This window comes from Thunnus maccoyii, chromosome 22, assembly GCF_910596095.1.
Source record: "Thunnus maccoyii chromosome 22, fThuMac1.1, whole genome shotgun sequence".
Classification (NCBI taxonomy): Eukaryota; Metazoa; Chordata; class Actinopteri; order Scombriformes; family Scombridae; genus Thunnus; species Thunnus maccoyii.
Window position 1 is genome coordinate 6,212,532 of NC_056554.1, and position 20,972 is coordinate 6,233,503.

Sequence of the window (20,972 nt, forward strand, 5' to 3'; positions counted from 1 at the left end):
AAATGTTCTCTACTCTTAGAGTGAAGACAATGTTTGATTGGCTAACAAGAAGTGACACTGCATGTCCTATTTTGGAAACAATGAACACAGGTTCAGCGCCGCCTCCATTGTCAATTGGTTGGTTCCCAGACAAGACACATGGAGAGAGGTACCAGAACCACAATATAACTCTTAAGCCTGAAAGTGCAGTTGAGTCAATTAATTCTCAGGTAGAGTTCTCTAGTCCACAGGTCGCTCACCTTCATTGGCCGGCATCAAGAGCAGTAAAAGTGTGAAGAGGTTTAAACAGGTATTTAGAGAGGACTTTGAGAGACAAACAAATACAAAAGACAAAGAGGCAGGATGTATAATCACACATTTCCTCTCAGGTAACTGTAGATTTGAGTGTAGAAAACTGAAATGAAGTGGATTAAGAGACTTGGTTGTTGAAATATTTGAGGAAGTACTGAATTGCTCTTTTGGTGCTGTATGAATGTCTACTACACTGACCCCAGTAAACACATCTTAACACGGCTGAGCTAGACACAAGTGCAAACCTTGGACCCCAAATTACATTGTGTGGCTATGAAGATTTATTTTATGTACCCCAAAAGGATTGTTTGACAGTATAACACCTTTTATCTGTGTAAAATGAAACATTAGGGAACTGAAAGTTTAATAGAGGTTGGGCATCTAAAACAATTTGGCCAAGGGTAGGGTCAGGATTTTGGTTAGGTTGAACTAAGACAGGCTGAAAGTAGCTCCACTCACTAGTTGTTTTTAGTATTTTAGTATTTGTGGAGCTCAGTATATTATCTTTCCATCCACTGTCCTTCCTTCTTTTACTTTACATTGAAAACGTGAAATTACAACCTGACTCCAACAAATCACCTGTTCCATGAGTAGAATCGTCTCTCACACTTTATTCAACAGTGTGTTTTTTGAAAGTTATCACATATTTCAGTCAAAAGGTCAGTCTTCCCACCACAGAAGCGATAACGGTGAATGCTGAGAGTTGGCTAGATTTAAAGATGCAACCTGCACTAATGTTTCTAGTTAGAAGAAGGTATTAGTGGACGTTTGTAAGGTTTCAATAACTGTAATACACAGTGATGTCTTCATTCTTATTTGATTAATCTGATTTGATTGATTATTGTTAAAAAAGCTTTGCCTACAATGGCCCCCAGTCAGTAGTTGTGGCATCTTTGCTGAAGTGTGTCATGTTAATGGGCTATTAAAGTGACAATTTGCTGATTTTCAATATTCCATGTATCAGTTATATGTTTGGCATGTCTATAATATCCATAATTGTTGCCTGCGTTCTCTGCTGTGTTGACTGTGCGTCTTTGTTAGATGTTTTTGCCAATGGTAGCACATGAAGTGCCAGTATGTGGGTCAACATGGGGCTTGAAACCTTGCTCAAAGAAAGAAAGAATCAATGCTGACAGGAAGAAGAAAGCAGTGTGATGTTTTAACCAACAGCTAACCTATGCTAACAGCAAAGTCTTGAGTGTTTTTGGCATTACAGTTACACAGTATTCTAAACGATATTGACAAAAACAATCTAATAACCAAGAGCATATACAGTATATTAATGTTATAGAGCTGTTTGTCTCAGCTTTTTGGTGCTGATTTGCTGATACAATCTACTGAAATGCTCTGGGCATTACAGTTAGACTGTGTGGCTGCTTTGCATGAACACACTGTAGACTTCCTGTTTGAAACCACAAAGACAAAGAGAGCAGAGGGTCTTGCAGACGTACATGACTGGAGTATATCGAGAGTAAATCTTTTGACTGCCAACCCCACACAGGCTAAAACACACATTTACAGTTTGGGTAAGACTGTGCTTTCGGTGAACTCTCACTATCTGACAGACAAATAGGAAATTACATGTTGGTAGGTCTTGTTGCCATCTTGCTGTGAGAAGGCCCAACGTGTTGTTTCTGAGGCTGTAACCATGTGGGGAATGAGTCACGTCCGCATCACACAAGCTTGATGTTTGCAATACCTTTCTGACTGTGTCCCTCTGACCAGTAACATTTGTAGCACAGGATATGTGAGATGGTGAACTACCTTAGTGTGGCAGAGCTTTATCTGCTTTTGAATTAGCAAGTAACCACAAACATGGACCAAATAACATTAAAGTTCACTGCCTGAAACGTTTTGCTTTCACTTCCTCACTCTCACTCACTATCCTGCACACTCTCTGTAGCTTTCTCTTTCTCTTACTCAGTTTTAAAAGACATCTTAAGGTTCAGAAATGACCAAATGTTTATTTGTATGTCAAATAAGGGGAAAGACAGATAGAGAAAAAACACATCTTAAATATACATTATAGATAGATTGATAGGCAGACTTAGAGAGTCATGTCTTCTAAAAGTGCAGCCAGGTTATTGCTTCACACTGGAGTAAACGCACTCAGTCCCAGTGTTGTCCCTCTGTCTTCTTGACCTGCTGACCTTGTTCTCCCTTAAAGCAGCGTAATGGAGGTTATCTGCGTCTCTGTAACTCTGAAAATAAAGTATGAAACAATCACCACATTAGTATACATCCTGTGTCTCATTATGTCTTATTTTAGGATGATTGTACTGAATTGTGTCCATCCCCTGTACATGTTGTCATGCTGTAATATACAGTATATTGTTGTTGTAGTAGTACAACTCTAAGAACACTCACCTCTGGATCTGGAGTCGTGTCCACTGGAGATCTTTCTTGAGACTCTTGAGTTGTGAAAAAAGAACAAAAGCTTTTAAAATGCACTAAGCTGGTGATGGGAGGACAAATTTAAGACTTTTTAAAACTTATGATTTTATGTCTGATATATTTCTCAAACATGATGGAAAATGAACCATTGCACCATGATAGATATAAATCAATAAAGATCCAAACCAAAACCACTTCTTACTGTAACACTGACACCATTTAACAGTACAGTATAAAGTTTCTAACTTATGGCCTCTTTAGTTAATATTCTTGTTGACTGGCTCAGTTTCCTATGAATTGATAAATAAAAACTTGAAGTTCTAGTTGATAAACCATGAAAATATGTTCCTACAGTATGTGGAAGTAATCACTGTGGTGGAATATGTTAACACTCTTGTCTTGATTTGATTAACTTGTTGTTCTTATCAACTTCCAATAGCTGTGCCTCCAATATTAAGTACATGAATTCAAACTACCAACAGTAATAAATAACAGTTGGCCTACCTGTACGTTGGCAGCAGTTTTTGTTCATTGTATATGCTGCATATGCCAGAAAAACGATCAGGATGGTGGAGAATGTCAAAGCTCCAAACAAGAAGTAGACCAGGACAAAGTCCACTTCATCTGTAGATTCAGATGATAGGAGACATTATAGAGTTGTAGGAATATTGAGTAGGTAGAAATCATAACCACATATGAAAGCTAGAAGGTTACTTACTGCCAAGGTCCAGCTTGGTCCCGTTTCCAAACAGTATCTGTCCACATGAGGCGACAGCACAGTAGTAGGTCCCAGTATGAGAAAGATTCACACTCTTCATTGGTAAGTTGTAGACACAGGTGTGTGTTTGTGTGTTGCTGTTCCTCTCACACTGATCATTCCTGCCTCCATGTGTGTAAATGATTCCTGGTTGAGATTCTTCAGAGTTTTTGAACCAGTAAACACTGTGTTCTCCATCATCACAGGTCCCAGTGTGTACTGTACAGTTCAGAGTCACAGAGCCTCCTGGCTGGATGCTCTCAGCTTGGATGTCCAAACCTGAACCCTTAACGCTGACAACAATGCCGTCCGCAAATTCAAACTGAAATGCATAGCTACCTATACAGTAATAAGTAGCTGAGTCAGAAACACGTAAATTGGAGATTGTCAAGTGTTTTTTACCATCTCTTGTGTCCAGTGTGAAACGAGAATCATTCTTAAATTCATCATGAAATGTGCCACTTTTATGTTGATAGAAGGTAGAGATGAGCTTTGGTTTCTGTCCTAGAGTTTGTTTATACCAGTAAAACATCACTGCATCACCTTCATAGAAACACTGCAAAGTCACACTTTCACCAACATTAACTGAATAAAAAGTCTTCTCTTGATGCACATACTTCGGTGATTTCTGAGCTGAAGAGAAAAGAGATCCAGAAAGTGCACATTTAATTCCATAATAAAAGTGTATCATAATGATTGCACGAAAAAAATGTAATATACAACATAAACAATAAACAATTAAAAATAAACAACTTACCTGAAGTTCCCAAGAACAAACAAGTCAGGTACCAAGCAATCGTCAAAGGTGTCATCGTGTTCAAAATGCTGCGCTGAAAGAATTGAATCTCAGGATGTTCTCTACTCTTCAGAGAGAAGACTCTGTTTGATTGGCTAGTGAGAAGGAACGCCTAATATCCACATGTGGAAACAATGAAAAATTTTTTAGTGCTGCCTTGAATGCAATGCATTAACAAAGACCTGCAAGTTCAAACAGAGCTTTGGAGAGAAGTTTCACTCATCTGATTTCTGCTCTTTTATTCCATACATGCTATCAGGTTCTGTAATGTCCAGTTGCTATGAATGTGGGGAGTGGCTCTTAGAAAGCTCACTAATCTTACTTTGCTACTTGCTCTAGTTAATGTTCTGTAATTGGTTGGTTTTTATTGAAATATATCATTTGGATACTTTCAGATTGTGCATTAATATTCAAATATATCCTGAATACCAGATGACATCTTCAGTCTTATTTCTCAGAAATCATCAGTATTAAAAATAATGAACATTTGTGATCACCTCACAACATCCCCACAAATCAGTTGTGGCAACTTCTTGTGTATCAGTAATGGGATGGTGTGTTTATAATAACCATAATCCTTCTGCTTTGACTTTCACTCTGGACTGTGAGATTGTGTGAGATTATGTTGCCAGTGCCAAAGGTTGGTGCATAGCTGTAACCTGATATTATGTTCATATTATGTCAACAAAGTAAATACACTGTTATCTTTTGTGGTTATTGTTAACATTGACGTGTTATATAGGGATGTTTATTGCGTTACCTGTTCTTACTCAAGCACACATGGCACAGTCATGGCCACCATTTGGTTGATATAAGAGTGAATGTAATGCCTGTATGTTGGCACAACTCTGGCAGGCAGAATTACCTGATTTCTATGGCTGGACATGATGAAAAGCTGGTGTACATTAACAGGTTTTGACAAAAACATTGACAATATTGGATGCCTCTAACCAAATGCAAAGAGTTACTAGTTACTACTCTATTAGTTTTGAACATTTGAACCCTGTTTTAGTTCTTGAATATGACACAATGTGAAAATTGGTTACAGAGCATCAGTCTTTTTTTTTTAATCAAGTCTGGGCATTAGAGTTATACTGTGTGGAGGCTGTGCATGAAAACACTGCAGAGAGACTTCCTGTTTAAAACCACAAAGAGAGCAGAGGGTCCTACTGAAGTACATGAAGTACACTGAGAGTGAATCTTTTGACTGCAGACCGCACAGAAGCTTAAAAAAGATCCTCACATCTCTGGGTTTGTGATGTGCAATCTACTAATTTACTGTAAACAACTTGTGAAGAACAATAGGCAGTATCAGTGCAAGAGTGTGTTCAGAATACACATGTTGATGAGTATTGTCGCCAGCCTGCTGTGAGAGGGCCGGTTCTGATGTTTCTGAACGTGCTACCACACCTCGTCCGTACCAGACATACAGGATGTTAGCACAACAAGCTGAATGTGTCCCTCTGATTCTGAAATAGTGTTTCTGTCATATGATGATGGTTTTGCTTTGTAAAATAATGTGACATCATGCCTTTAACAGTGCAGCACTTAGAGACTGATACAGACGGCACAGTACTTTGTTTTAATGTTCATTTTTCAGGCTTGCAAACTCTCTCTTGAATATCTGACTCCACAAACACCGCAGAGATGTGTTGTGTGTGGTCGTGTGTTTGTACTTTGTTAACTGCAGGTATAGTGAGAGTGGAAATATCGCACCTTTGACAAAACAGATCACATCAAAGAACCCTGGCTCAACTGTAACTGAAAGAAAGTGTTTATTTGGTTATATTATATTCAGTTCATTCTTCTAGTCACAGAGACACAAAGTACAAATGAAACATGTTCAGCTCTACTGTCTCACACCGGAGTAAACACATTCAGTCCTGGTGTCGTCCCTCTGTCGTCTTGACCTGCTGACCTTGTTCTCCCTTAAAGCAGCGTAATGGAGGTTATCTGCATCTTGGTAGCCCTGGTAATAAAATATAAAACAGTGTTTGTCTCATTATTGATACAAACAAGCATTGAAAAAAGTATCAGCAACTTCTGTTCACTGTCATGCAAATCAATATATACTTCCTGCAAAAATAACTTCCTTTGTGAAGCTTAAAATGTAATCTAGTACAACAACAACAACAAATTCAGTCTCCCACAGTTACCATTGCAGACTGTTTTACAATCTACAATCAACCTTTACAAGGGTATGTAGCACTTACTGCACTATTTCTAATTGGTTAAAAAATGTTGCTCTTCTTGTATTGTATTATGTTTCCCCTGTGCTCTGTTTTCATTCTGTAAAATATGTTACAGTGACATTAGAGCACTTAAACACCTACCTCTGCATTTGGAGCTGCGGCAGCTGATGGTCTTGCTTGTGAGTCTAGTCATGGAAAAAAACAACAAAATTGTTTTTCAAAATTCCTTTTTAACTTAGTTTGATCATTTATACTGAAAGTAATGAAACAGTTCTTCTGATTTATCGGTCACTGAAATGTGACGAACACGAAACTGCAGGGCGAGGCGGCGCTTAAATATGGAAGCCAGATTTGAGTATTTATTAAACTTACATCAATGTATTTAGCTGTTTTAATTTCAGAGATTTATTTCAAAAATATTGTTCTTGACTGGCTCATTTTTCCTGGATTTTTATAAATCTGAAGCAGAAATGCACAGTTCAACACTGATGATGTTTGCAGCTGATGAAACATGAATTTAAAAAATACACAGTTTATTCTCATAGTATGTGCATGTTCTTCAATGTACAAATGAACATGTTAAAATCTAAATCTTTACTAATGTCCACATTGCTGCCCTTCAATATCACGTACATTACACACTCCAAATATAAGGAACTGCAGTTTAGCCTACCTGTGCCTTGGCAGCTGTTTGTCCTGAACATTGTATATACTGTGTAAGCCAGGAAAACAACCAGGATGGTGGTGAGTGCCAAAGCTCCACTCAAGATATACACCAAGACAAGAGAGTCTTCCTCATCTGCAGATCCAAACATTAGGAGACATTACAGAGTTTTCTTTCTTTGTTCATCAAATTTGATTATAAAGTTTCCTCCACTACTTAACAAATGAGGCCACCTTTGCTACAAAGTTACTTACGCTCAAAGTCCAGCTTGGTTTTGTTTCCAAACAGTATCTGTCCACATGAGGCGACAGCACAGTCAGTCTCAGTATGAGAAAGATTCAGACTCTTCATTGGCAAGTTGTAGACACAGGTGTGTGTTTGTGTGTTGCTGTTCCTCTCACACTGATCATTCCTGCCTCCATGTGTGTAAATGATTCCTGGATGAGATTCTTGAGAGTTTTTGAACCAGTAAACACTGTGTTCTCCATCATCACAGGTCCCAGTATGTACTATACAGTTCAGAGTCAAAGAGCCTCCTGGCTGGATGCTCTCAGATGCCGACTGATGGACCAAAGCTTGGATGTTTAAACCTGAACCCTTTACATTGAGAGTAGTGCTTTCCAAAAATTCTAAGTTATTTAAATAGCTACTAACGCAGTAGTAAGTAGCCGAGTCTGAAATTTGCACATCTGAGATCTTCAAGTGATTTTTACCAAGGCTAGCTTCCAGTTCTAAGCGTGGATCGTTCTTAAATTCACCTTGAAAATTGCCATTTGGATCATGTTTATAGAATTTAGACATCAGCTTTGGTTTCTGTCCCAGAGTTTGTTTATACCAGTAAAACATCACTGCAGCATCATTTTTATAGAAACATTCCAAAGTCACGTCTTCACTAACATTAACTGAATAAAAAGTCTTCTCTTGATGCACATACTTCGGTGATTTCTGAGCTGAAGAGAAAAGAGATTCAGAAAGTGCACATTTAATTCCGTAATAAAAGTGTATCATAATGATTGCACGAAAAAAATGTAATATATCAAAAACAATTAAAGATAAACAACTTACCTGAAGTTCCCAAGAACAAACAAGTCAAGTACACAGCAATCGTCAAAGGTGTCATCGTGTTCAAAATGCTGCGCTTAAAGAATTAAATCTCAGGATGTTCTCTACTCTTCAGAGAGAAGACTCTGTTTGATTGGCTAGTGAGAAGGAACGCCTAATATCCACATGTGGAAACAGTGAAAACATTTTAAGTGCTGCCTTGAATGCAATGCATTAACAAAGACCTGCAAGTTCAAACAGAGCTTTGGAGAGAAGTTTCACTCATCTGATTTCTGCTCTTTCATTCCATACATGCTATCAGGTTCTGTAATGTCCAGTTGCTATGAATGTGGGGAGTGGCTCTTAGAAAACTCACTAATCTTACTTTGCTACTTGCACTAGTTAAAGTTCTGTAATTGGTTGGTTTTTATTGAAATATATCATTTGGATACTTTCAGATTGTGCATTAATATTCAAATATATCCTGAATACCAGATGACATCTTCAGTCTTATTTCTCAGAAATCATCAGTATTAAAAATAATGAACATTTATGATCACCTCACAACATCCCCACAAATCAGTTGTGGCAACTTCTTGTGTATCAGTAATGGGATGGTGTGTTTATAATAACCATAATCCTTCTGCTTTGACTTTCACTCTGGACTGTGAGATTGTGTGAGATTATGTTGCCAGTGCCAAAGGTTGGTGCATAGCTGTAACCTGATATTATGTTCATATTATGTCAACAAAGTAAATACACTGTTATCTTTTGTGGTTATCGTTAACATTGACTTGTTATATGAGGATGTTTATTGCTTTACCTGTTCTTACCCAAGCACACATGGCACAGTCATGGCCACCATTTGGTTGATATAAGAGTGAATGTAATGCCTGTATGTTGGCACAACTCTGGCAGGCAGAATTTCCTGATTTCTATGGCTGGACATGATGAAAAGCTGGTGTACATTAACAGGTTTTGACAAAAACATTGACAATATTGGATTCCTCTAAGCAAATGCACAGAGTTACTAGCTATTAGTTTTGAACATTTGAACCCTGTTTTAGTTCTTGAATATGACACAATGTGAAAATTGGTTACAGAGCATCAGTCTTTTTTTTTTAATCAAGTCTGGGCATTAGAGTTATACTGTGTGGAGGCTGTGCATGAAAACACTGCAGAGACTTCCTGTTTAAAACCACAAAGAGAGCAGAGGGTCCTACTGAATTACATGAAGTACACTGAGAGTGAATCTTTCGACTGCAGACCGCACAGAAGCTAAAAAAAGATCCTCACATCTCTGGGTTTGTGATGTGCAATCTGCTAATTTACTGTAAACAACTTGTGAAGAACAATGGGCAGTATCAGTGCCAGAGTGTGTTCAGAATACACATGTTGATGAGTATTGTCGCCAGCCTGCTGTGAGAGGGCCGGTTCTGATGTTTCTGAACGTGCTACCACACCTGAGAGGAGTCTCGTCTGTACCAGACACACAGGATGTTAGCACAACAAGCTGAATGTGTCCCTCTGACTCTGAAATAGTGTTTCTGTCATATGATGATGGTTTTGCTTTGTAAAATAATGTGACATCATGCCTTTAACAGTGCAGCACTTAGAGACTGATACAGACAGCTGCAGAAACTCTCTCTCAAATATCTGACTCCACAAACACTGCAGAGATGTGTTGTGTGTGGTCGTGTGTTTGTACTTTGTTAACTGCAGGCATGGTGAGAATGGAAATATGGCACCTTTGACAAAACAGATCACATCAAAGAACCCTGGCTCAACTGTAACTGAAAGAAAGTATTTATTTGGTTATATTATATTCAGTTCATTCTTCTAGTCACAGAGACACAAAGTACAAATGAAACATGTTCAGCTCTACTGTCTCACACCGGAGTAAACACATTCAATCCTGGTGTCGTCCCTCTGTCGTCTTGACCTGCTGACCTTGTTCTCCCTTAAAGCAGCGTAATGGAGGTTATCTGCATCTTGGTAGCCCTGGTAATAAAATATAAAACAGTGTTTGTCTCATTATTGATACAAACAAGCATTGAAAAAAGTATCAGCAACTTCTGTTCACTGTCATGCAAATCAATATATACTTCCTGCAAAAATAACTTCCTTTGTGAAGCTTAAAATGTAATCTAGTACAACAACAACAACAAATTCAGTCTCCCACAGTTACCATTGCAGACTGTTTTACAATCTACAATCAACCTTTACAAGGGTATGTAGCACTTACTGCACTATTTCTAATTGGTTAAAAAATGTTGCTCTTCTTGTATTGTATTATGTTTCCCCTGTGCTCTGTTTTCATTCTGTAAAATATGTTACAGTGACATTAGAGCACTTAAACACCTACCTCTGCATTTGGAGCCGCGGCAGCTGATGGTCTTGCTTGCGAGTCTAGTCATGGAAAAAAACAACAAAATTGTTTTTCAAAATTCCTTTTTAACTTAGTTTGATCATTTATACTGAAAGTAATGAAACAGTTCTTCTGATTTATCGGTCACTGAAATGTGACAAACACGAAACTGCAGGGCGAGGCGGCGCTTAAATATAGAAGCCAGATTTGAGTATTTATTAAACTTACATCAGTTTATTTAGAATACTGTTTTCATTTCAGATTCTTATTTAAAAAATATCGTTCTTGACTGGCTCATTTTTCCAGGATTCTTTGACTATAAATCTGAAGCAGAAGTGAACAGTTCAACACTGATGATGTTTGCAGCTGATGAAACATGAAATAAAAAATACACAGTATATTCTCATGGTATGTGCATGTTCTTCAATGTACAATGTTAAAATCTAAATCTTTACTAATGTCCACATTACTGCGCATCAATATCACGTTCATTACACACTCCAAATATAAGGAACTGCAGTTTAGCCTACCTGTGCCTTGGCAGCTGTTTGTCTTGAACATTGTATATACTGTGTAAGCCAGGAAAACAACCAGGATGGTGGTGAGTGCCAAAGCTCCACTCAAGATATACACCAAGACAAGAGAGTCTTCCTCATCTGCAGATCCAAACATTAGGACACATTACAGTTTTCTTTCTTTGTTCATCAAATTTGATTATAAAGTTTCCTCCACTGCTTAACAAATGAGGCCATCTTTGCTACAAAGTTACTTACGCTCAAAATCCAATGTGGTCCCGTTTCCAAACAGTATCTGTCCACATGAGGCGACAGCACAGTAGTAGGTCCCAGCATGAGAAAGATTCAGACTCTTCATCAGCAAGTTGTAGACACAGGTGTGTGTTTGTGTGTTGCTGTTCCTCTCACACTGATCATTCCTGCCTCCATGTGTGTAAATGATTCCTGGATGAGATTCTTGAGAGTTTTTGAACCAGTAAACACTGTGTTCTCCATCATCACAGGTCCCAGTATGTAGTGTACAGTTCAGAGTCACAGAGCCTCCTGGCTGGATGCTCTCAGATGCCGACTGATGGACCAAAGCTTGGATGTTTGAACCTGAATCCTTTACACCGACAATAATGCTCTCTAAAAATTCATACAAATATGAATAGCCAGCTACGCAGTAGTAAGTAGCCGAGTCTGAAATTTGCACATTTGCGATCTTCAAGTGATTTTTACCAGGGCTAGCTTCCAGTCCTAAGCGTGGATGGTTCTTAAATTCACCTTGAAAATTGCCATTTGTATCATGTTTATAGAGTTTAGACATCAGCTTTGGCTTCTGTCCCAGAGTTTGTTTATACCAGTAAAACATCACTGCAGCATCATCTTTATAGAAACATTCCAAAGTCACATCTTCACCAACATTAACTGATTCAAAGCGTAAAGATGATGATGTATTCAGAGATGTAATAGGAGCTGAAGAGAAAATGGAGACCAAGCAAATACACAGTTAACTTTACACCATGACAGGGAGCATATTGTAACATACATAATGTGTGACAGAACAAATCAAAAATATTGATATATAAAGGAAACCAAATGTAAAAGATGCAGCTTACCAATTCTCTCCAAGAGCAGACATGTCACATACAAAACAAAAACTGGAGATGTCATTTTGTTGTAACCCCCGTGATCATTGGAGAGAATCTTTATACATCCTCTACTTTTCAGAGGAACAAGGCTGTGTTTGATTGGCCAATCAGAAAAGACTCTGTTAAAGTAACATTGATCGCATGTTCAGTGCCTCCTACAGTTTTCATGTTTGGTCTAGAAAGGACTGATTCCAAGAGGGCAGAGTTGCGAGTTCAGGTTTTACACACGACTGTGATGATCATATTCCAAAGTTAATGTGGTTGAATATGCATGAATGTACATGAGAAAACTACGGGATCATCTGCTGTATAAATGAAGGAGCCTTCTTACTTTTAGCTTAGTTTTATCAGTCTTAAGATAAGACTGTATAAAACTGGTTATGGCAACTCTGACCATTAACACCGCTCTTCTTGACCTTTCTCCCATCTCTGTTTGGTATTTGCAGACCTACTGTTTCTTACTGATTTCATAGGACACATATAATATGTGTGTTTTCTCCCTGACACCAAGTTGATAAATTTAAACTTAAAACCTAAAGCGTGTTTTTATTCATTGGTTAGAATCTGTGATGTTACAAAAGACACATTTTTGCAATAATGGAAAGGTTGAAAATAAGATTTAAAATTGACCTCTGACCTCCTTATAGTAGCCTGTTTATAATATTCTTTCTTATGGACATTTTTAGTGATGGTATAGATGAAGTTGTGCTTATTTGTGTTGAGTCGTATTCATAATGTGCTGCAAGACGTGGTAAAATGCCAGTTTGGTTGTGTGAACAGTAAGAAAGTTGATCTCCTTCATTATGCACATTATGCTTCTAATGCTGACAGCAGCAGAAAATATTTCATTAAATATCATGTCATACTGTGATATTATATGGCAGCCATATTGCCCACCACTTTAGTACAGCTTCTAATGTAAAAAGTAGTGAAGGAACCACTGGAAATGTTCCTGTATGTTCTGTTCAATGTGACTTTATCCACTACTTCAACTTCTTTAACCAGAAAAACCTCATGTAGTTCGACTTGTGGACCTGCATAATATGTCAACTTCCTCAAAACATTGCAAAACTGGGAGTCTCCTAAAAAGCAAAGCTTTGGGTCAAGTTTGGGCCGGAGTTTTAGGGAACCGAAATAGTGAAATTGTGCAACAATGGGATGATTGAAACTTTTTGTTTGTTATTTATAGAAGAAGAAAACAGACTGAAATGAAAGCGTCACTCAAAGCACTCTTCTGTAAATACATCTCAGCTGTTGGAATGGAGGTATGTAAAAATCAGTTTTTTTCAGTCATTTGTTTTCTGCACCTTGGACATGATACTTGTTTCACAGTCCTGTGAGATTGGGCTTGCTGAGGTGTAAGACGCTGTGAACTGAATGCTACAGGCCACTCTTCCTGTGTTGAAGCTAGGGACTTGTGTTTCCACCAATGGAAACTTATTGTCTGTACTTCACACCACCTTCACCGCAAAAGTGAAAGGTAAACGGTGAGAGCCGGCTAGATAAAATGGTGCAATCTCTGTTGACGTTTCTGGTAGAAGAAGGTATTAATAGAACATAGGGGATTTTCATGAGCCTGCTTTGTCTAAATCTGCCTCCATATTGTCTCTACGAAGAAGTTTCTCTGTGTGACTGAGGAACACTTTCAGAATGTATTTTATCCAAAAACACTGCAAACACATTTTGCTAAAATGTTTTATTGTCTTTATTTCCATATTATTTACATTTATTCTTGTGAATTGTTGACAAGCAAAGTTCTACTTCACTCTTTTCTACTCTTTATTTTAGAGTACACACAAACACTCTCCACATTGTCCTCTCGGCGGTGTCGTTCACTGTTCCTGTTCACACTCAGAGCAGCATAATGGAGATTGTCTGCATCTTGGCTCTGGTAATGGCAAATAAACAATAGGAAATAATGACAGAAATATAAGTGGAGCAAATATGATGGTTGTTTCTATAGGAATGAATTTGGCTTTTCGTTATACATTCATTTCACCTACCGCAACGTCAGAGGCTGCAGAACATGTCAGATGAGAAACAGTTCCTGCAAATCAGAATAGAGGAATGATCAAGCCAGGTCAACATGGCAACATTTTGAAAACCTTGATTCTGAAAATCTTACCATAACAGACAGAGCACAGATTTTTCTTCAACTTGTGCACAATGAAAACCAATACAAGGAGCACAATAATGAAAACTGCCAATGCTACACTCAGACAATACACAAGGAGAATGGAGTCTTTGGTCGAGCCTCCTAACATGCAATCAAGAGAAGAGATACATCAAATCCCATTTCATATACAAAAGTTCATTCATGACTTTTTCAAAATGGAAAAAACAATGTTATGCAACATCAGCTGCCACCACATACCTGCAATCTTGATTTCTGTTCCATTTCCGAAAACAATCTCCCCACAGGAGGACAGAGCACAGTAGTAGATCCCAGCATCAGAGGAGCTCACAGACTTTATAGAAAGGTTTATAGTGCAACTTTTTGTGACAGACTCTTCATTGGAGATGTTTTTGTATTGTCCTGCTCTGGGGTATATGACTGCAGGCTGAGACGCACCATGTCTGAACCAGTAGAAGCTCTGCTCCCCTACACATGGTTCAGCGTGTACTGTGCAGCTCAAATTTACAGAGTCTCCTGACTGAAATGGCTGTAATGATGGCTGATGGATAACAGCTTGGATGTTGGACAGTGATGTTTTGACATGAAGGAAAGCTCCTTGTCCAAATTCAATTGCGTTGAATGCTAAAATCCCACAGTAATATGTTGCTGAATCCGACAGGCGAAGGTCTGTGATTATAAGATGATTGATACTTTCTCCACTTTTTGCAAGAACTTGAAACCTCTCCTTAAACTCGGGGGAGATCTCTGCTTCTGTGATGTGCTTCATCCGTGATGATATGAGCTGAGGTTTACCTCCCAATGTTTGCTGGTACCAGAAGAAAAAATTTACAGAATCTTCCTGACAGAGGCATTGCAAAGTAATATTTCCCCCAACTTTGGCTGTTCTGACACCACTATCCTGAGTTATACTTGAGATCTCGTGAACAGCTGGTACCTGACCTGCATAAGAAACAAAATATATGAATTATACTTTCAAAACCAGAAAATCCCTCAAAATTATATTCCTACAAGTAGAAACAGTGAGAAAAATGTGTAAAATACTCACATAATTGACTGAGAAATACAAGTAGAATGCAAAGTGGCATCATCTCTGAAGCTCTGCAGTCTGTGTGCTGTGTTTTGACGATCGCACCCAACTCTTATAGGAGACGAAGGCTGTTTGTGATTGGCTAAGGTGACTGGTTTGGTCTAGAGTCAGACCTGCAATTTGTTTTCTCCCAAAAGATCAATGTGATCAGGTGACCAGAGGTGTAATTGGTATTGATCGAGTCTGTTTGGTTATATTCTTGTTGCTGTACACTGGAGGACAACAAGTGTGACAACATGCTTGTATACCATGAAAAGGAAATTCTCTCAAGTCCATTTTTGAATGGAGGTGTGGAGGTTAGGTGTTTCACTATATGCAATGTGCTTAGAGGTGATTTATTTCCATTTGGAAAAACATGCTGTATTCTTCAGTCATGACACAGGTTTGTTATTCTATTTGTTAGATTTAGGTGTGCATATATGATTATTTATAGGATTACTTGTGCTGATTAAGTGTGTCTGTGGTGATGTGCATGTTTGAATGGCTAAGTGGGTTGAAAGGGAACATGTGGGCAGAAGGCAGAAAAAAGACAGTTCAAGTAATGTAACCCAGTAAAGTACTTTAAAGTTAATGATGATAACTTACAGTTAATTACATATGTCTTTACAAGTCGGTGATGCCTCTCAGGTCAGATGTGGCATTTGTCCCAGGACTTACTCCTTAGTCCTAGTCCCTTGTCCCTAGTCTCTAGTCCTTATACATTCCCATAACCCTTTATTGGAATGGGACAACACCCACTGACTTGTTCACATCAACATCAGAAGTTGTCTGTTCAGATGAAACCACATGTAAAGACTGAGTGACACCAATGTTTTCGAGGGCCATTGTTTTTGTTCTTCTTTTGGTGTTTTTTAATGGCAGACCGCATTAATTTGATGTTTCATTACTGCCAGTGGTGGAGGAAGTATTCAGATCCTTTACTTGAGTAAAAGTTCCAATACAGCAACGTAAAACGACTCCATTACAAGTAAAAGTTCAGCGTGAAAAATCTTATTTAAATAAAAGTCCATAAGTATTATCAGCAAAGTATAGTTAAAGTATCACAGTAAAAGTAGTGGTTTGGTCCCTCTGACTGATTTATTGTTATATATGACATCATTATATTATTAATACTGAAGCATCAGTGTGTAATTAGCATGTTACTGTTGTAGCTGCTAGAGGTGGAGCTAGTTTGAACTACAATATACAGTTAGCTAGTTTAGTCCAGTGGTTCATATAGTGGTTCCACAGTACTTTAGTACTTTCCACCACTGATTACTGCCTTCTGCTGATCAAATAGACCTTATCTATTTGAGGCATTATATTATATATAATGGTTATCCCTCAATGCCAAGTGCAGCATTCAAAAATCTCTGTAAGTAGAAAGAGGAAGGAGGTTAAGATAAAAAAGGGAAGAAATGGAAGAGAGCACCACACTCTGAGATGGCCTCGTTTCCATTCCTATTTTATTACACATAGTTATATGTAGGCATATCACACTCTCTGTTGATGGGTTTCGCAATGTTCCCTCAAAAACACAAACACAAAAAATGTCAACCTCATGTTAGCAATAGAGGAAGAGTCAGGGGATCACCACAGTCAATGGGCTTCATCTTCTGAGGACCATGAATGTTTGTACAACATCCAAAGACCAAGGTGGTGGACCAACTAAGCCAACATTGCCATCCTTAGAGCAAAACTGCTAGCATGATTAAAAACATAACTATACTCATAATAAATGAGTTCCTGTTGTGGAAAGTAAACAGCTAACACTGATAACTTTTATTATGCTAGTAACACAACTGTCTGAGATAGCTGGTTTTACTATTTGTAACAGGAGATAAAGTGGACAATTTTATCTTTTATCAGACCTATGACAAATCACATACAGTGACAAATTAACAGAAAAACCGGTACAGGCCTGAATACTTGACCCCTACAATGAGGGGATCCGGTGGCTCTGCTGTGCTTTGAGGGGCATTTTGCTTGAAAAATGGTGTTCATCCCTCCAGAAGAGTTCCAGGGACTTATAAAATCAATGCCAAGGCTGAGGAACACCATTCTTCAAAAAGATATTCCTTCATTTGGTGTTTTGATGATGGTGGTGGAGAGTGCTGTCTAACATGTCAGTCCAAAATCTCCCATTGGTGTTCAATTGGGTTGAGATCTGGTGACGACGAAGGCCATAGCATATGATTCACATCATTTCCATACTCATCAAACCATTAAATGACCCCTCATGCCCTATGAATTGGGGCAGTTTCATCCTGGAAGAGACCACTCCCATCAGGATAGAAAGGTTTCATCATAGGATAAAGGTGATGACTCAGAACAACTTTGTATTGATTTGCAGTGACCCTTCCCTCTAAGGGAACAAGTGGACCCAAACCATGCCAGCAAAATGCCCCCCAAAGCATAACAGAGCCACCAAATCCCCTCACTGTAGGCGTCAAGCATTCAGGCCTGTACCAGTTTTTCCTTTAACTTGTCACCCGTCTGTGTGTTTCTAACCATTTCTTAAAACATACCGTAGAGTTTTAGACTGACAAATGTGTTTTTGCTGCCCATACATCTGTTGGTTTTTGTTAAATCATTAGTTCATGAAGCTTGGATCTATTTTTGTCAGAATTACATCATTTTGGCATGGTAATTCAGTTGGAAGTTGTTTCAAAATGATCCCCAGGTATACTTTCCAAAGTGCAGGCTTTGGAAAGAGGGTGGTAGTAATTTAAAGTAGCACATGACCTAAAACATACAAAAATCCAGGTACTGTCCTCTAAACATTAGCTGCTACAGAGGGCTGAATGCTGTGTAATGGACTCAGGGTACTTGACTGTAACACATGGTTAAAAGATTTCATTGCTCATGTACACTTGTGTGTCTATACTGTACAATTGTGTAGGAGCTTGTGTTTCTGTTGGAGTGAGAAAGAAATGGTCTGGTTGTTGTCAGATATCTGCATCTGTTCTTATGCTTTAAGTACAATTTAGTATTTTTGTCTAATTCCCTCAGCCTCACCCTGAAAGATGTAACAGCACTGTCAACTCATGCAGAAGACCTTTGCCTAGCAGAAGCAGGCTGCTGTGTGTGACTCAAACATGTCTTTTGATCTTTGTGGTAGTACGTACATGCTTTAACAAAGCTGTGGTGAAAGAAGAAGGCTGTTTACTCAGTAGAGATGAGCCATTACTGACCGACACTCTTCTCACTTGAACCCATACTTCCTGAGAAGTGACAGTAGGACGGCCTAATCTTCAGTGTTTCTCAGATGAGTCAAAGCTAAACTGAAACAACAAACCATACACCCAACAATGAAGAAATTAAACGGTGCTTTATATTAACATATTTCTTAAAGAAAAGCAAAAAAGGTAGAGATGGATTACTGAGAGTAAATGTTAACTGTGGTTTCAGTGTGTTAAGCATGTAGCTGTTTGCCAAGCACAACTCTGCACTGTGTTATGCCTTCAATGTTATTTCAAGGTCATTTGGAGCTAAGTGTTCACTACTGACGTGTTTGTGCTGCACTTCCCAAAAAAGGGTGTTTGGAGGACTCTTTTACTTTAGTTTGGTACCTTGCTTTTTTTATTTTGGTTCACTTTAAGTTTGACTTTCTTCAGTTGATGCTCTTATTATTAGTCAGCTCAGCTTTCATTATACAACCAGCTCCTCCTTTCTTTATTCAAAACAAATACCTTTGACCTGCAGAGTCTCCTTCCTCCATGGGGCCACACAGAGTTGCTGCATGCATGGTTGCAACCTTGACAAGTGTAGACGATGTGAAAGCTACAGTATCATTATGAGCTTATTTTGTGAAATGACTTAGGAGGCAGCTCATAGAACTTGTGTGTATCCTTGTCTAGTCTAATAAATGTCAAACGCATTTCATTCCACATCAAAAATTTGCAAAGCCAATTTTTATTTTGAATGCATGCATTGTTTACATGTTTACATGCCAGCACTCCTCTTCTTCCTTGCCTTGTTGTTGGCACATTCACTTCTAGGTGGTTATTACTGCTGTGGAATAGCGTGAAACTGACAGCAGGTTGTGAGTTGCACCACTCTTGTCGTCTTAGCTTTCAATTTTGGTGAGTTACTTGCTAATTTTATAGGACAATTTAGAACAAAATACTATCACAGAATTGTTTTTTGTGTGTGGTTTGTGTGTTTTGTACAGTATACTTGACCATTTCACATCAAAACCACGACTGAAGACTCCTTATCACAGATGTATATGCTACTATATGTAATTTTGAGGTGGAGTCCTTTATCCATAAATATTTTTTAAAAAGCCACTCCCTATTGAAGTCCTACAACTTCATCAAACTTTATCTGAACTTTAAATTGGCCACCAAACCATAAACATTATTTTTTTTGGAAACCACTTGAATATTTTGGGAAATCACATTTGAGATTTTATGCTGTTTATGAGACTTTATAACAGGAGTCAGTGGAGGCAGAGAAACCTCACTACTGTTGATCTTTTACATCTCATCTCACCATTTTTACGATTCAGTCACAAATTACAAGTTACACATTACTTTGATCATGGCCTTTTGTGGATAAGATGGGTTGAATTTTCTTAATTTGTTTTCTGTAGTCAAGTTGTTTCTCATAACTGTTGAAATTACGTCAGAAACTGTTAGCTGGCTACCAGAGCACCAGCTTGGTCAGCCCATGTTTCTTGTGGCAATATTGGATTTTTTTTCCACTGCACTGTTGGCATTAAGAAGTGAATTCAGGTCAGTTAGAGGCAAATATACTTCCTTTGTACTTCTGCACTATAAAACATTAAGATCAAATACCTTTTTTGTGGCTTGTGTTGCAATCACAAGAATTTTGCTATTTGCATGCTGCAAATGACACTAAGTTAGCAAGTTTGCATTATTATTCTTTCATATGTTTCTCTTAACATTTATAAAGATATATATTTCAAAAACAGGAACAAAAGCCATGTGGTTACAGAGTGGAGAGAAAGCAAAGACAGGCCTCCAGTGACCTTGTCACAGAGCTCCTCCTCCTCCTTACTTTATAACTGGTGTGACAGCTTCAAGTCAGCAGTGTGACCAATGTGGATGGATTGTTATCATTGCTGTTTTGTTTAGATGAAGTTAAAAGTGTGACTTTGTGTATTGGTTTTTAACCCAACAGACATTAAAGTGTAAAAATATACATCAGAATCAGCAGTGAAAGAACAGAGGCGTTGTAGTGAAGCGACTGGAACAAACAAACAAGAAACAGCATCACAAATAAAACCACATAGACATCCTGTTAGGAGGGCGGGGGTGGGGGGCGAGAAAACCGCTTAAGTAGAACAGTGTGAGAGCTTGACCAGAGCGGGAATTCAGAAGCGAGACTTTTTTTTCTTTTTCTCATTTTTTTTCTCATTTCTCACTTGGCTGTTACCGCTTGAAAACAGCTCACTGACTTGATGAGAGTTTGAGAGGAAGAGAGAAACAGCAAACCTTTAAGTTTGAACAAAACATCCACCAAACCATACAAATATGTGATCATGAGTTTTTATCGTCTGAGTATGGCACCACTTTTTATTTCTAAGCATCAAAACAGTGATCAAGTCAAAACAGAATTTAAAGAAAGTTTTGACATATCCATTTGTATCA

The 20,972-nt window shown here is 38.3% G+C and overlaps 5 protein-coding genes across 5 annotated transcripts in view; 1 reads left to right on the forward strand and 4 right to left on the reverse strand.

Moving 5' to 3' along the window:
* Positions 1-20,972, forward strand: part of LOC121889184 (prostaglandin D2 receptor 2-like) — a 40,015-nt gene that overhangs the window by 5,622 nt on the left and 13,421 nt on the right. Inside the window, exon 2 of the mRNA XM_042400946.1 lies at positions 13,341-13,416. The gene's annotated coding sequence lies outside the window, so the exon portion shown is untranslated. The remainder of the gene's footprint in view (positions 1-13,340; positions 13,417-20,972) is intronic.
* On the reverse strand, positions 2,340-4,400 carry LOC121889187. Its single transcript, XM_042400950.1, has 5 exons — positions 4,200-4,400; positions 3,404-4,075; positions 3,190-3,309; positions 2,659-2,702; positions 2,340-2,492 (listed from the first exon to the last, which is right to left on the reverse strand). Exons 1-5 carry the CDS (start codon positions 4,252-4,254, stop codon positions 2,373-2,375), a joined length of 1,011 nt encoding a protein of 336 aa, XP_042256884.1. The 5' UTR covers positions 4,255-4,400; the 3' UTR covers positions 2,340-2,372.
* LOC121889893 lies at positions 6,037-8,214 on the reverse strand. Its single transcript, XM_042402117.1, has 5 exons — positions 8,160-8,214; positions 7,349-8,044; positions 7,104-7,229; positions 6,572-6,615; positions 6,037-6,207 (listed from the first exon to the last, which is right to left on the reverse strand). The coding sequence occupies exons 1-5, from the start codon at positions 8,212-8,214 to the stop codon at positions 6,088-6,090; spliced, it is 1,041 nt and encodes a 346-aa protein (XP_042258051.1). The 3' UTR covers positions 6,037-6,087.
* LOC121889185 lies at positions 10,017-12,173 on the reverse strand. The gene is made up of 5 exons (XM_042400948.1): positions 12,119-12,173; positions 11,277-11,975; positions 11,034-11,159; positions 10,501-10,544; positions 10,017-10,136 (listed from the first exon to the last, which is right to left on the reverse strand). The coding sequence occupies exons 1-5, from the start codon at positions 12,171-12,173 to the stop codon at positions 10,017-10,019; spliced, it is 1,044 nt and encodes a 347-aa protein (XP_042256882.1).
* On the reverse strand, positions 13,857-15,392 carry LOC121889190. Its single transcript, XM_042400952.1, has 5 exons — positions 15,334-15,392; positions 14,526-15,227; positions 14,277-14,408; positions 14,155-14,198; positions 13,857-14,039 (listed from the first exon to the last, which is right to left on the reverse strand). Exons 1-5 carry the CDS (start codon positions 15,374-15,376, stop codon positions 13,914-13,916), a joined length of 1,047 nt encoding a protein of 348 aa, XP_042256886.1. The 5' UTR covers positions 15,377-15,392; the 3' UTR covers positions 13,857-13,913.

Excerpts from the sequence above, each read along its gene's own strand:
- LOC121889187 (XM_042400950.1), bottom strand. The coding sequence starts at position 4,254 with ATGACACCTTTGACGATTGCTTGGTACCTGACTTGTTTGTTCTTGGGA. Across the intron at positions 2,703-3,189 it reads AAACTGCTGCCAACGTACAG|AGTCTCAAGAAAGATCTCCA; the intron begins GTAGGCCAACTG and ends TCACAACTCAAG. Across the intron at positions 2,493-2,658 it reads ACACGACTCCAGATCCAGAG|AGTTACAGAGACGCAGATAA; the intron begins GTGAGTGTTCTT and ends CTTTATTTTCAG.
- LOC121889893 (XM_042402117.1), bottom strand. The coding sequence starts at position 8,214 with ATGACACCTTTGACGATTGCTGTGTACTTGACTTGTTTGTTCTTGGGA. Across the intron at positions 6,616-7,103 it reads AAACAGCTGCCAAGGCACAG|ACTCACAAGCAAGACCATCA; the intron begins GTAGGCTAAACT and ends TTCCATGACTAG. Across the intron at positions 6,208-6,571 it reads CCGCAGCTCCAAATGCAGAG|GGCTACCAAGATGCAGATAA; the intron begins GTAGGTGTTTAA and ends TTTTATTACCAG.
- LOC121889185 (XM_042400948.1), bottom strand. The coding sequence starts at position 12,173 with ATGACATCTCCAGTTTTTGTTTTGTATGTGACATGTCTGCTCTTGGAG. Across the intron at positions 11,976-12,118 it reads TCTGCTCTTGGAGAGAATTG|CTCCTATTACATCTCTGAAT; the intron begins GTAAGCTGCATC and ends TTTTCTCTTCAG. Across the intron at positions 10,545-11,033 it reads AAACAGCTGCCAAGGCACAG|ACTCGCAAGCAAGACCATCA; the intron begins GTAGGCTAAACT and ends TTCCATGACTAG.
- LOC121889190 (XM_042400952.1), bottom strand. The coding sequence starts at position 15,376 with ATGATGCCACTTTGCATTCTACTTGTATTTCTCAGTCAATTAT. Across the intron at positions 14,199-14,276 it reads TCTGTGCTCTGTCTGTTATG|GAACTGTTTCTCATCTGACA; the intron begins GTAAGATTTTCA and ends TCTGATTTGCAG. Across the intron at positions 14,040-14,154 it reads CTGCAGCCTCTGACGTTGCG|AGCCAAGATGCAGACAATCT; the intron begins GTAGGTGAAATG and ends TGCCATTACCAG.